The following is a 14,571-nucleotide window of genomic DNA, read 5'->3' as shown; positions in this document are numbered from 1 at the left end:
ATCAAGTCAGAATAAGCTTTTCAGTTCTACATTAAAGCCAGTTTAAGAGTCTTCGAACCTGGTAATATAATAACAGAAGCTTTTATGTACGACAACTGAGTCAACCACTTGACTTTCCTGAATATTAATTTACAATGGGTTTATCGTCATTGGTCGATCTTATGGTATCATTTCTGTGCCGAATGATAACTACATCTTACACCAGTCTGAGCACATTGCTGTTGCATATGAATAGTTTTTCATAGCTAACGGAAAACAAAACAAAAACCTTAGGTCAGAGGGTTGATTTTCATCTCAGCTTCGAGATGTAAATTTGACATAATTTACTTGAAATCATCCGTCTCTAAGAAGGCCATAGTTGGACAAACTGTTCAAGTCAAGGGAAAATTTCAGCTTCTGTTGTGAGGCAAAACCCACATCAGAGTCAAAAAAAGGAACCCGTATAATTATAGAGAATACACCTACAAATGAAATCAGCCTGAATGGTTGGCACAGACTTTTGATCAAATCGATTTGATTAGGAAGGATGCTAAAGTGACAGCAATGTTACGTGAAACTGTACTGCAAAACCATTTTTAAGGTATGCAATCTAGGCTAGGCAGATACGGATGTATTCAGATGTAATATGGTGCTTTTGCTTCAGACAATTTGGATGCTCAATATATAGGCCATGATGTACATGGAATGGAAGATCATGTGAAACAGACCAAATCTGAAATCTCAGTTACAAATAGATGTAAAGGAATCAATCTCTACTTCAAACCCTAAGTAAAGCAGAGTATAATAACAGAAACGGTGAGGCCAATAGACCAAAAGAAAAACAGAGAAAGTAAGAAAAAGGTGAAATTAAAGAATTTAATCCTCAGAAAGCAACTTGACATGTCATTTGCACTTCAAATCCTGTACGGCACGAGTCGCCAAATTGATTCCCATGGTGCAGCTCATTTCACCAGACTTCTTCTTCTTGATCACCTTCATCAAATGAACCTTTCCCTTCAACTTGGCCTGGCTGCTCAACGGCAAAACACCTGCATTAATATCATTTCCAAGGTTTGAATTGCTGGATAACCTACTGGAACTAATATCAACATTAATGTTGAATTTTTTGGTTTGCCTGGCCCTTGCGCGACCCTTGAAAATAGCTGCCTCCCCAACTGGCATGCCTCCGTATAAGATTGTGACAGTGCTGTTTTCATACTTAAAGTGACCAAAATTTGTGTTTTTCACGGCCACCTGGGCCATCAATTTCATGTCAAAAGAAGGTGAGCTGCTATTGACAGTGCTGAAACTCTCCACTGTTACAGCACCGAACCTGACTTTAGGACTTCTGATCCGCATCACAGTCAGTGCAAATAGCAAGATGATTGCGGTCTGAAAAACAACAAAAGCTGCAACATATGCTAGGCATTTTGCATTGCTTCCTTCCCTTCTCACTTTCATGGTGAAAATGATTTGATTTTTACTTGATTCTTGCTTGTGTTATAGGAATTAATCTGCTCAAAAGCCCGAATGCAGGTTAAGGTTGAAGGTATAATTTTGCAGACATGCAACAAATCTATTTATACTGTTGTAACTATAAAGTATAAATGAACTGTATGTGAAACATTCATCAAAGTGAAAGACTATTTTTAACTACTAAATCAAAACGTGTTTGAAAGTCTTTTGAACATGATATATATATCTATATATATATTAATGACTGAAGCTTCTATATGCTTGAACTGGGTCATCATCTAGATGCTCACAGTAATAAATTAATGCAAAGTTTAGGTATTGTACCTACATGGATAGTTTCAAAGAAAAGTTAATTAGTATTTCATGATCATCCATATACAATTTAACTGGCGTGACAATTACAGGTTACACCAATCAGACCACGTTGCTGCTGCATCATCTGTTTGTCAAGACACCCCTCTCCCTGGTCCCTACCCAAAACAAAAACATCAGTCTCCTATCCAGTGACATTCCAGCCATTTAAGATAGTTCCCCATCCATTATTTTATCTTTGGAGGCAAGGAAGGGGATTAACAACATAAAATATACGTAGCCCTTCTAGATTTCCCCTAACCAGAGAAGAGGAATAGTTCCTGTATAGCTGATAAACGAGGAATTTCATGTTTTTCTCCAGCCAGCCATTCTAGACCTCCGTACACTTGTCGTAATTTAATGGATTCGATTAATTTATTCACATTTTTACAACAGTTATTCATAGTGCTAACTTTCCAGCAATTTCCTTGTACCACCAAGACATGTATTCAACTTGGAAGGGGACCTTAGCATGACCTCCCATTTTTTGGCCAGGTATGAAGATATTTTACCAAAAAGAAAGACACTTGCCCGGTTGAATTATGCAGCTTATGGTTGTTAGGCAAATTAAGTTACATAAAAGTCTTTTTACACAAAGGATATACGTAAAAAAAACATGCAAATGCTTGTTTGTCAAAGCTCTTGATTATCGGAAATGTTTGTTGTCTGTCAATTCTCACCAGCGAGATTTGTGTTTGGGAAATTCAAGTAATACGCCAAGGGCAAGGCAAGTTCTTGCTAGACTTTTTTGCTTTCCCATTGTTGAAGAGTAGGATTCAAAGCAAATCAAGCACTGGAATTACTTAAGAGTTTTGTTTTAAGCTGAAAACCAAACCTCAGAGGGACTCTGGTCCAAGTCCACTGGTGAAACGAGTTAATCTACCTTGAGCATGTATCTCCTCCAAATTACTTTCAATACATGTGATGTTGGCTTTTACACCTCTAAAAGTATACATCTATCACTTAAATATTAAACTTTGGGGAAATTGTTTCTTATTCAGTTATATTCAAGGAGGGTTTTTCTTCATACAACCTAGTTTAGTTACATAGCCAAGCATGCTAATTATTAAAGGGAAGCTTGTTATGTTGCTTCGAAGGTACAAGTATATATCGATTAAATGCATATGTCCTGTAATCTGCTTCTTTGTCCAGTACAACCTCTAGGAGGTGGATGACTACATCTCATAACTTGAAGAAAGTTTTAGAAATTAAAACCCATGTTGAAACAAATAAAATCTCAATTTAATTGCAATCTCAGTTAAACATATATAAATATGAATCAATTTCTATTTCTAACACAAACTGGGGCAGAGTGCAAAATTAGAACTGGTAGGCCAAAGTAACATGACTGCATTGACCAAAACGAAAAAACAGAACAAAAAGTACTGAAACTCGAGCATCAAGTTTCTAAATAAACTTCTTGTCACTTGCACTTTAAATCCTGTACGGTACGAGTTCCTATATTGATTCCCATGGTGCAGCTCATTTCACTAGACTTCTTCTTCTTGATCACCTTCATCAGATGCACCTTCCCGCTCAACTTGGCCTCGCTGCTGAGGGGCAAAACACCAGAAGCGATATCATTTCCAAGGTTGGAGTTGGTCGATAACTTGCTGGAACTAATATCAATTGTAACGTCGAATTTTTTGGTCTGCCTAGCCCTCGCACGAGCCTTAACAATAGTTGCCTCCCCGACCGGCATGCCCCCATATAAGATTCTGATGCTGCTGTTTTCGTACTTGAAGTGACCGAAGTTTGTATTCTTTACAGTCACTTGAGCCATCAGCCTCATGTCAAAGAAAGGTGAAGAGCTGTTGCCGGTGCTGAAATTCTCCACCGTTACAGCACCGAACCTGACTTTAGGATTTTTGATGCGCATCACCGTTAATGCAAATATCAAGATGATTGCCGTCTGAAACACAACAAATGCAGCAACGTATGCCAAGCATTTTGCATTGCTTCGCTTTCCTTCTCCTTTCATTTTTTATTGCTCTTCTCTCTCTCTCTCTCCCTTTTGGGTTTAAAGGGAATTCTGTTTCTTTATGACTAGGTAGGAACTGGGCGATGTAGTTTGTGTTTTCTCAAGGCAAAGGCTGGCTCTATATTTATAGATATAATTTGAAACCCTTGAAGATTGCTGATTCAACTCCACTGTGAAAGAGACTCAGTTTTTGAAACAAATATAACGTAACAAAAATGACTGGGCAGTCAAACAAAAGCGTATGATGAGGGCCAAGTGGGGTTCATGTTCGGCAGGACTTGATGGGGTCTTCGCTTCTAGATGGGCGTCGGATGAAGTGGCCCCACTTTGACGCGTGGCGTGGGAATAAACATTACTTTTTCTAGACGAGGTAGGCCCTACTTTCAAACATTGGCTTTATTATTTGAAAAACGACCCAAGGCGTGTGGTATTATATTATACTATGCCAGGCAGCGATCTCTGACATTCGTTGACTAATTGATACCTTACTAGAAGGACGACACCTTCCCTAGTTTTGGTTGTATGTACACATATCTATCTAATTTTGGATTATATAAGTGCATTCAATAGAAAAAGGATGCACTTATTTTCATATAAATATTAATCATTATTAAATAAATCATCGTATTCATGTATTAAAAAATATGATTGATTAATTTGTATGGACGTAACTCATGTAAAGATAATGTCACTTTAATATAAATATAAATATTTTTTAAATAAATTAATACTGATGAATTAAGAATATAAAATCATCATAGTACAAATGCATAAAAACTAAAATAAACCATGGATGAACTGGGTGGTCTAGAATAGACCTGATAATTTATGTTTTTGTGTCTTAAACGTGTCAGACACGATTAGACATGAAACACGTTAAGATTAAACACGAACATGACACTAATACTATTCATGTTTAAATCTGAAACACGTATACGTATCCATTTAATAACCGTATAACACGATACGACACAATTAAATATGACAATTATAACACAATTAAATAAAATAGTTACAATTAAATATAATTGTATTATTTAAATTTTAAATCAATAATTATAAAAACAATTATAACAAAAAAAATCATAACATTAAATATAACAAAATAAAATTTAAAATTAAGGTTTGAGCATGGCATAATTATATTGCTATCTTTATAAAATTTAAAAATCTTATTAAAATAATTTTTTAAAATTATTTAAATAAAGTTAAAATAATATTTAATTATTAATTTTTTACGAGTTGATAAACGTGTCATGTATACAAGTTTAAACACAATAACATGATTAAGTACGTTTATACGTTTAAATATAATTAATTAAACATGTTACTCGTATCTGACAAGTTAAGATATAAAATATGTTAAGATTAAACCCAAATCTATTTAATCTTGTACCTTTTCGTATCGTATTAATGTATCGTATTTAAAATTATTAAGTCAAATCTAGAGCCCGTGCTAACGCTCTCTAAGACTCTAACCATTTATTGGGCTGATTTGGGTTTGTGTTAATCTGTGGGCTGGACATTTAAGTTTAGAATTGAGAAGGGCTCCCGTAGACTTAGAAATACTTACTATTAGTAAGAAAAAGCAAATGGGCTATGCCCGATCAAGGGTTTTGCTGGGCTGCAGGTACCATCTATGAATCCCAAAAAGGAAAGTATTTAACTTTGCATGATTAATTTGGTTTTTGCCGCAAGAAAAAAGAGAAGCAATCAGTTGAGATTTCAATTTTTATTTTTGGCTAATACTAGACTCTACAGCTTTGGCCATTTTAGTAGATTAGTAAAAGAAAAAGGAAAAAAGAAGAAAAGAAATCAATTAGGATTCTATTATAGTTTATAACTGATCGTGCCCATTTACATTTACACATGAACTATAGAAAGCCCTCTCTTGAATCTGTATTAAGATGGAGATAAAGCTAGCAAAATTAACTTACAAAAAACTATGAACCATCATCATCATCATCATCATCTACACCTGATCCTTATTGTAAACTAAAATAATGAATAATAATAATGTAATCATAGCAGCTTGACATACTTCATCAGCATCGACATTCTAGAGGATTCCCCGACGTAAAATTGGAAAAGTTCAAAAAGACGAATCCATTCCGAAATTCCAAATCCCACGCCACCCCCATCGCTTCTCAAGCCTCTGCTTTTCAAAATTGTCTTCCTCCTAAACCCACCTATGAATGTCTACCAATCATTGCCTGGCTTTATCGTCTCACCAGCCTCAGACCCTCTCCATTGCAGCTGTACCGCACTCACCACTCTTCTTGCTCGCCCAACGTTCCATTCTGGGATCACCTGCCATGTTTCTATCCCTACTTACGCCACGTGTGCAATGAAAGATTCACCTTAGAATTCCAAGCCGTTTCCCCACTCTTTTTTTGTGGTTATACAACGATAGTCCTAATGAAATAATATCTTTGCTTCTTCTTCTTCTATATTTTTTTCCTTTCTTTTCTTCTTCTTTTCTATTCTAAGACTGTACAGTGACTCGTGCTTTCTTGGCTTATTGCAAAAATTCTTATTCTCTAGGTAAAGCAAGGAGATTGGGCTATTAATGGTGAAGCGAGAATAAACATTTAGTAATTCTATTTACTCCCCATGGTAATCTCTTAGAAATGCTCCTTGTGGAATTCAAATTTAGTGGAACCTTTTTGGTTGAACTCATAGCAGAGTTTGCTGAGTTCTTTAGCCAAAACCGGTGCCCCGCAGTAAAAGACTCCTGCTCGACCACATCAAAACCACAACAACAACATTAGAAGGCAGAGAAGATTGCTACTTGTTTTAATTATGCTTAGGTATAGAACTGGGGCTCACCTATCCTTGCGTTGCAGTGCTTAGAACTTAGTTTAGAGAGAACGTTCTTCCATTTAGGCCTTGCAAAATGGGTCCGCACCTGATAATGGCAAAGAGGAATTATTATTATTATTGTTATTATTACGTTTAAAAAATTACTAACAGCCCTGCTGTTGTTAATGCATGGGAGCCACACATGATATCTGCTGCAGGAGGAATTTGTGACAGAGACAGATTGCACAATCTCATCACAGATTTTGGATGGGATGTTCAGAATCCTAATAAGACAATCATGCAGTGGAATATGCTAAGAGAATGAAAATGACAGACAAAACAGATCTTACCCTGGTGCCAGAAACGATGTCAACTCCATTCTTGGCATGATTTAATGCTTGGACCATGGTGATGAGAGCTGAACGTGCATCTCCTTCCTCGTACACGCTAGTCAAATAGTTGTGCATTTCAATGACACCCTAAGTCCAAAATGACAAGTTAGAATTAACAGTTACGGTATTCAAAAGAAAATTATAAAATGCTTTTAAGTTGATGAGTTCTCGTACCCTTTGATCAAGTTCTGCAACTTCATTCATGACCCCTTTGAACCAATCAAATGAACCCTGCTCCCTGGTTACCCAATAAAAATAAGCATTAGTCGTCTTAAGAGTTTTCTTTCGCTTTGGTGAAACTCTGTTAGGAGTGGTTGAATCATTGCTCCCGATACTTATGTCCGATGTCCTACTGGTATCTGAGACCGAATCCTAAACATGAAGAAGCATGTCATGAATCTGATAGGGAAACAACCAATAATTTAACCAAAGAAACAAGAAGAAAAGCGGATTCATTACTTAGCATGAGTTACTTACTGCCTGCTCCTCCATTTTGACAATGTTGTTAAGCAGATCTTTTAAAATACTGATGAATGGTGTTGCACCAATTCCAAGGCCCACGAGTAACAGGACATCATACTTGTGATAGTCTTGTGCAGGGGCACCATACGGCCCATCTATTAAGAGCTTCGGCAAACTGTTCTTAGACAAAAATATTAAGGATCATCAAAATTTACTCAATAATTCCTAAAAGTTTAAACCTTCTAAGACGAGAGAAATGTCAAACATATTAACGGGAGAAAAATAGATACACCTTTTCTTAGTCGTCTCATCAGCCCTAAGAAGCCCACTTTTCCCAGCTACAGGAGGTTCACAAACCTCTGAGAACAGCCGTCTGAGCTCTTGGGTCCAGTCACCAAGTTGCCGGATATGAACACTAAGGTAATCATCACCAGGAGCAGAGGTGATGGAAAATGGATGCCTGGTTCATAAAAGAGATATGCTCATGAGCTGAGAGAAAACTGGCATAATGCAAAATGTACACACCTGCTCTCTCGACTGCCCCCTATCTCAGAACTGATTTTTGATTGCAACTATTGACACTTTTTAGTATTGTAAACCTCATTCTTACTACGAACCAATCAAATATGATGAACCTGGTTCTATTCATATAAAAGTGCAATTGTTGACAGCAAATTGAATGTGCTTCTGATCTAACTAATGTCCATTTTCATCCTCTTTACTGTGGATTTATCTCTGGAGATATTATTCTGGAAATTCTCAAAACAATTTATTGGCACTAGAGGAAGTGAAACAGCTGAAAATCATCCCTAAAACATATATGCTTTAGATTGCTTACTTACCATTCAAAGGGAGAGACAGCAGGGCACTGGACAAACATGTACTGTCCACTCTTATACCGAAATTGAGGTGGCTTAGACATTTGTAATGTGAGAACACCTCCTGGATAAATAGCCACCTATATATTCAGAATGCAGAAACAGGAAGATCATCAGTCATAATAGCTCGTATGAAAAAGATCAGATACAGAAGCAGATTCAGTAAATTGATCAGCCTCACTGTTCAGGAGATAATTCCCAATTAATTGGTCTCTTTGAACTTTTCTCCATCGCTTTTACTTTCAGCAGTTCTTAGTTAAATATGGAACTTGTTGCCTACGCTGAATCATAGTTGACAGAGTTATGCTCACCTTCAAAATCCGGACAGTATAGGAACCAGAACGGAAGAATCTCAGGATCCTTTCTCCAGCATATAACAAAACTGGAACAGCTAGGTACATCCAAGTCTGCAAGCAGGAATTCCATACCTTAAACTACAGTTATAGTTACTTAAGTAAAATAAAATCTTGTATTTATAATTTCTCCAACCACTTGAGAAAAGAAGATGTAAATATATACCGTCTTACGGTACCATATGTGCACAAGATAAAGGAATACGCCGTGGATGACGAGCAAGACGTAGACAATGACAAACAGGTGATGTGAGTACCAAAAAGCATTGAAGCCAGTGATTCTATCAAAGGGCTTGGGCAGCTTAATCAGGTTCCGCCTAAACCATGTTGTTGCTAGCGTAAATGCAATTGTCATGCAGATGACCATTAGAATTCCAGTGACGCCCTCAGCCCCTTTTATCAGGTCTATATACGTTGGCTTATGACTTCCGAAGTCATGGATTAGAAAGACCTCATAGTCTTTAGCAGAAGAATTGATAAGCTTCGGAAAATCACAGGCAAGATGGTTACCGGCATGGAGAATGACTCCAATTACAATCGCTGCAGCTATTGTCTGCACTTATTCAATGGGGTGAAGAGTGATCATTACAAAAGATCTAACTGGATAGGATTATGAACAATTTTAAAACTTTGATAAAATCCGACATCAATAACAAGTAGATTTGCAAATGTTTGAATTGTTTTTAACTTAAGAACATGGTTAATTCCTTGATTTAAATCAAGTCAGTGCCATGCAAATCTTATACCTGCCCTCTAACTCTGCTAACCTGATATATATATATATACACATACCAAGTGCATCATAAATTACATTCTGCATAACCTTTGCAGCTACAATTTTATGACCTTCAGTAGAAATTCTTCTTACAGGAGAAATCATGCAACCGATGAATTAAGTAACTACTTCATAACCATAATACAACAAAGCATGCACGATCCGGTGCTAAAGAGCTGTAACTAGTAACCTATAAGGGCAGTTTTGTCAATCTAGCAAGTTACAACGAACTGTCCACGTCTAACTCCGAAAAAGTCAAGTAGTTGCGAGCTGGGGCATGAGAGAATCTTCCACTGGGACTAAAATGCAAATTATTGGCTATCTCGAGGACCAGATTCAAAATCATTAATCAGTGAATATGTCTTTTTAACATTTCACTAAAGCACCTATTGCCTGCTAATCTCATCTAGCTGGCATAAGTAAGCCTATCTGGAAACTATACTTTAATTAAATGCAACGCATGCCCTGTTTCTATCTCTCCGTTTTCTTCTTTTCTAAAATTTTGATGACTTGATCTTGAAGGGAAAATTGGAATAGGAAAGAGAATAGAAAACTGACCCAGATAACATGGAAATTTTCTTTCCCGTATGTAAGGAGAGTAGAGTTATGCAAATGCAGGTTTTTGCAATTTAGAGAAGCATTTAACCGAACCCAGATCCTGGCTACACTATATATATATATATGGAGCCTTTGTTGGGTAGCAGTTGCACAGTACCAAGTTTTTACCTCCCCATATTTATCTCCTAATTTCAACGAATTGTTTTTTGTTCCATCTTAGATTGTCAGTAAAGCAAAAAAAAAAAAAATTGTTTGTTTGTACAAGTCAATGCTTTTGTCACCGCTAAAAATTATTAAAACTAAAATGTATTAATTTTATGTATAGTACGCCTAATTTCTTTACCAAAGAGAGGGAGATCTGTTTAGGTTGTCAATTGTTGCTGCGGGAACATGTAATGCCTCCTACTGTCCCACATATGTAGCATGTAGACATCAGTGTTTTTAGGGCAAGGGCAAGCGAAAGACTCAAGTAACGATCTATTATTGTCTTTGATGGCTGAAATTAACCAATCATATTGACTTCTATCATTTAGTCCACACCTAGGACCAGAGGATAAACGTAAAGGAGAAGCACAAAAAATAGAGAACAATGAGTTGGTATACACACCTTGTGAAAGTTGATATTATCGTCAAAAGGTACAAAGAGACCCAGCTTGGTGGACCTGAGCCAAGTAATGGTGTTTCTGCACACGGGCAAGAGGATAAGAGCCATGTTAAACTTGAGGGTCTCAGCTGCTCCCTTGGCTGTGAGGAGACAGTAACCCATAACCTGGAAAGAACTCTTCTGCTTATATTGAAAGAACTTCCAAGTAAACAGCCCTATCATAATCATAATCCACAATGACACGACCCATATCCTTTTCCAATTTTCTTCCAAATAGTATAAAAGTTTAGTGCTCATTCTTCTGATTCTGCTCTTCTTTCTTAATCCCTGTAAGTTTTGGCTCAGGGCTTGGCTCGTGTAGCTTAGGGCTTGACTATAGCTCAGATACGTGTCCTTTTGCAAGAGAAGTGTCTCCAATTGCCATAGCTGCATCATTTTTCATCAGTCACCATCCACCAATCATGCAATTGTGGCAATGAAAATATGAAATCATAAAAAATATATTTATTCATGCAAAGGACAAGATTATTTTATTCCGTCAACTCGTTACACTATCAGTGACGCAGAATGGAGGACGCGTGCCTGCGTGAATGAGTGAAGAGAACGCGTATTTGAGAGGGGAATAACCAGAAAGCAAAGTTCACATGGAACCCATCTGTGTCAGGTCCGCCATTTCGCAGGACCATGAGTTCCAACGGTCAATCATGGCATGGAGTTGGTCAGGACCCCCTTCAATTTATGACCAAAATAACGACAATACCCTTTGCTTAATCCTAGCAACTTTGAAAAGTAAAACATAAGAAAAACATCAACATACAAAATTGAAAAAAAGAAGAAAAAATTATTAAATTCAAGGCAGACACCGGATAGTGACCTGACAAGTTGATTTGATTTTGCCCTTACACAACTTAATTATCACATGGAGATAATGCAATTAAAAGAAAAAAAAAACTGCTCACATGAAACTGACAATTTAAATGCGGTAAGTATTGACTAGATAAATTAGCAATTTGAGAGATTAAAATGGAAAATATACTGACTAGTATTATATTTTTGGGTATACTATTTATTACGGAAAAGAACTTGTTCATCCAATTTCTTTCCCTCCATCAAGCTCCAGCTACTTCGCCCGGACTTAAAAAAGTAAGTATTAAAAACTGTTCAACGACCTCAAATGTAAGTAACTGTTTACCAAGATAAGATACGTTGAGCTGTCTCCAGTAAAAGCTCATTATTCTTACTTGTTCATTCTTTCTTCGTCACGGTTCAACAAAACCAGAACCGGATTGTTGGAAGATTTGATCATTTTTCGCCTAACAAAAGACTATGGATGAAAAAGTCCAATTTAAGAACTATTACAATTTTTTTAAAAATATAAATATTTCAAAATTCCTAGTCAATGGTGCTCCAAGCATATCTTATCGAAACTAATTTATGAGTATCGAACCTTTTCCTATTTTTGTTTTTTTGAAAGGTGAGTGTCGAACCTAATTTGAAAATGAAGTCTTACCGGAAACAAAAAATAGTATAATTATCTCAACTTGTTTCGTTTATTGAATTCTAGAACATCTTTTTTTTTTTTTAATAACATGCAAAAAGCAAAGAAGGAAACATTTGGTCATGGAAATATCCACTGTACCATATAAATCATGGACCCACCTCAATGTATCCAAGTCTTTCGGGGTCCAACTCTTCCATGATCAGAGCTGCGTATTCTTCCGCCTGCTCCTTCAATCTTGATAGCTTGTTCGCTGAAGCACTCAACATGATAATCTATCCACGAGGAAAATGAAAAAACTTGAAATACGAATAAATTAATAATTATATATTGACCAAAATGCCCCCACCAACCCCTCTAAAAAGCTACTATTAAATGATCACGGCAAAGAAACTCTCAAAAAAATAGAGGAGCCATCGGTCCAAACCCTTGAATAATTGTAGATTACACATAAAAGATGCTTGAAAAAATGGTTAACGCCAGAGACCAAAGAAAATTAAAGTCGTTTTTTTGTTTAATATGATTCATTTATTAAATTGGAGTAGTTAGTTTTAAGAATTTCTTGTGATTTAAGGTGACCCAATCCCTGCCTAACGTTGATTATACTAACCCAAATGACACCCTGTAATCAAGTTTTAAATCAATCTCTTTAAACTTTAAATTACTCCCCTTTGACGACGAAAGGGCGGTCCTAGCAATTTTTTTTTTTCAAGAAAAGAAAATTTAAATGTAGCAGAAGGGACAATATTTATGGTTAATTTATGCATGTTGGATTACAAAATTAGATAAACGTGGCTGCCTAATCCAATTTTAATTATGGATATGGTAAAGAATAGTTCTACCTCCTTTACTTCAGCCTCGGCGATTCTACCATCTTCATTCTTGTCCACCCTGTAACATAAATTAAACAAGATATAATATAAGATTTAGAAAAAGAAATTGAAATATTAATCATTTCCGTACTTGCAAAAAAGACGATTTTGTCCATTTTTTTTATTGCATCACTATGTCTGGTTTCCGAAATTATACAGCGAATCTCAAACAAAGTTGAGAAAGAGAGAGTGTGAACTTTAAGTTTTAATTAATTTAAAAATGAATTAATTAATGAATAAAAAAACTTTAATTAAAATCGAATACTAATAGTTTTATAATGCGTACATGTCGAAGAAGATCTGGAGGCGAGAATCAAAACTTTGATCGGTGATTTGAGACCAATATTCATAAAGTTCGTCTCTGCTAATTTTTTCGACTTTTAATCTCCTGCGCCTACTCAATGCATCGAACATCTCCAATGCAAATTCCTTCGAGTCCTTCATTCCTTAAAGAAATGAAAAAAATAAAAGTTACTGATGGTTAGACGATAGATTCAAGATTAAGCATGTACGATTGTAATAACGAAATGAACCTATGCATTGTGCGAAATCGGAGCGAAAGAGAAAGCCGTCTTTGGCGAGTTTGTCGAAATTGTTTTGAACTTCTTCCCATGCATTGGTTTTATTGTTACTTATAAATCGTAATCCGCGAAGTGCTTTTTGAGCGCCGGACCGAGTCCGGTCGAGTTGAGCTCGCTGCTTTCTCAAAGCACGAGCGGCTAAAGCCGAGTCGAATCCGGTCACGGTCTGAGTTGCGTGCCCGTGGCCCCATGAAAACTTGCGTAGTTCGGCTTTTAACTCTTGTGAGAACTGCTTGGCTTTGGCGACGGCTTCGGCTTTTAGTTCTTGTGAAAACTGTCTCAGTTTTTTGGATGAGCTTCGCTTGATAATCGGGGATCTTGAAGCGGAGGCTGGCGCGGAGACAGGGGTTTCGGCACCGTCATCGACGTTGATGACGGTGGCCGGCTCCACGCTTCGGAGAATGATGGTGTCATCGTCCTGGAGGTCGAGGGTGACCTCGACGAACTCCTCGGCGGAGTTAGAATCAGTCCCGGGCGACGTCGTAGAACTGAGAGTCGTTTTGGCGGGAACGGTGTCTGAGGCCCACCGCCTCTCGTGCGTCGGTAACGAACCACCTCTCATTGAGCCAACACTATTTGTACTATCCTTAACAGTTTGTTACGGTGACGACAATATTGGAAAGAAGAAGGAATGTAAATTACGGTTTAGTTATTGAAGGAGCCAAAAAAAAAACAGAATAGTTGAATATAAAGGCAGGAGGGAGAGAGGAGACGCGGAAGGAATCTGAGGGAAAAGACAAGAACGCGTAGAGCAGCTCTAGAAGAAGCGAAAGAAGAGAAAGGATAGAAAAGGACAATACTTGCAGGGGCCAAAGGCAGGGGAGAGAGACTTATTTATCTGTTGGATTTTGTAAAAAAGAATTATATCACTTAATTATATTTATATTTTTATTACTAGTAATCTGTGACCACTTCAGGAAGGATTTCGTTTGGGAGCCTTTGATTTTCTTCCTGCTTTTTGATGTTTGGCTTCACGCGTTTTTACTTTGCTTTGGTTTCTTCGGGAATT

The 14,571-nt window shown here is 37.0% G+C and overlaps 3 protein-coding genes across 4 annotated transcripts; all 3 read right to left on the bottom strand.

Moving 5' to 3' along the window:
• Positions 1 to 711: 711 nt before the first annotated feature.
• Positions 712 to 1,521, bottom strand: LOC18606604 (late embryogenesis abundant protein At1g64065-like). The gene has a single exon (XM_018117146.2). The coding sequence runs from the start codon at positions 1,438 to 1,440 to the stop codon at positions 883 to 885; it is 558 nt and encodes a 185-aa protein (XP_017972635.2). The 5' UTR covers positions 1,441 to 1,521; the 3' UTR covers positions 712 to 882.
• A 1,543-nt stretch (positions 1,522 to 3,064) lies between these two features.
• Positions 3,065 to 3,941, bottom strand: LOC18606603 (late embryogenesis abundant protein At1g64065-like). The gene has a single exon (XM_007040305.3). The coding sequence runs from the start codon at positions 3,785 to 3,787 to the stop codon at positions 3,230 to 3,232; it is 558 nt and encodes a 185-aa protein (XP_007040367.3). The 5' UTR covers positions 3,788 to 3,941; the 3' UTR covers positions 3,065 to 3,229.
• A 1,649-nt stretch (positions 3,942 to 5,590) lies between these two features.
• LOC18606602 (respiratory burst oxidase protein F) lies at positions 5,591 to 14,360 on the bottom strand. 2 transcript variants are annotated; one of them, XM_007040304.3, is made up of 14 exons: positions 13,515 to 14,360; positions 13,268 to 13,427; positions 12,952 to 13,000; positions 12,271 to 12,384; positions 10,615 to 11,037; positions 8,841 to 9,227; positions 8,633 to 8,728; positions 8,286 to 8,401; positions 7,736 to 7,903; positions 7,459 to 7,618; positions 7,156 to 7,353; positions 6,940 to 7,068; positions 6,617 to 6,695; positions 5,591 to 6,521 (listed from the first exon to the last, which is right to left on the bottom strand). In XM_007040304.3, exons 1-14 carry the CDS (start codon positions 14,122 to 14,124, stop codon positions 6,412 to 6,414), a joined length of 2,799 nt encoding a protein of 932 aa, XP_007040366.3. In that variant the 5' UTR covers positions 14,125 to 14,360; the 3' UTR covers positions 5,591 to 6,411. The 2 variants fall into 2 exon arrangements, with proteins under 2 accessions (XP_007040366.3, XP_088660267.1); XM_088804141.1 differs by lacking the exon at positions 8,841 to 9,227.
• Between the last annotated feature and the right edge of the window lie 211 nt (positions 14,361 to 14,571).

The sequence above is a fragment of the Theobroma cacao genome, chromosome 3, assembly GCF_053813885.1.
Source record: "Theobroma cacao isolate CCN51 chromosome 3, ASM5381388v1, whole genome shotgun sequence".
NCBI lineage: Eukaryota > Viridiplantae > Streptophyta > Magnoliopsida > Malvales > Malvaceae > Theobroma > Theobroma cacao.
This window is presented reverse-complemented; position numbering and strand designations above follow the sequence as displayed.

Excerpts from the sequence above, each read along its gene's own strand:
- LOC18606602 (XM_007040304.3), bottom strand. The coding sequence starts at position 14,124 with ATGAGAGGTGGTTCGTTACCGACGCACGAGAGGCGGTGGGCCTCAGAC. Across the intron at positions 9,228-10,614 it reads ATAATATCAACTTTCACAAG|ACAATAGCTGCAGCGATTGT; the intron begins GTGTGTATACCA and ends GAATAAGTGCAG. Across the intron at positions 8,402-8,632 it reads ATACTGTCCGGATTTTGAAG|GTGGCTATTTATCCAGGAGG; the intron begins GTGAGCATAACT and ends CTGAATATATAG.
- LOC18606604 (XM_018117146.2), bottom strand. The coding sequence starts at position 1,440 with ATGAAAGTGAGAAGGGAAGGAAGCAATGCAAAATGCCTAGCATATGTT.
- LOC18606603 (XM_007040305.3), bottom strand. The coding sequence starts at position 3,787 with ATGAAAGGAGAAGGAAAGCGAAGCAATGCAAAATGCTTGGCATACGTT.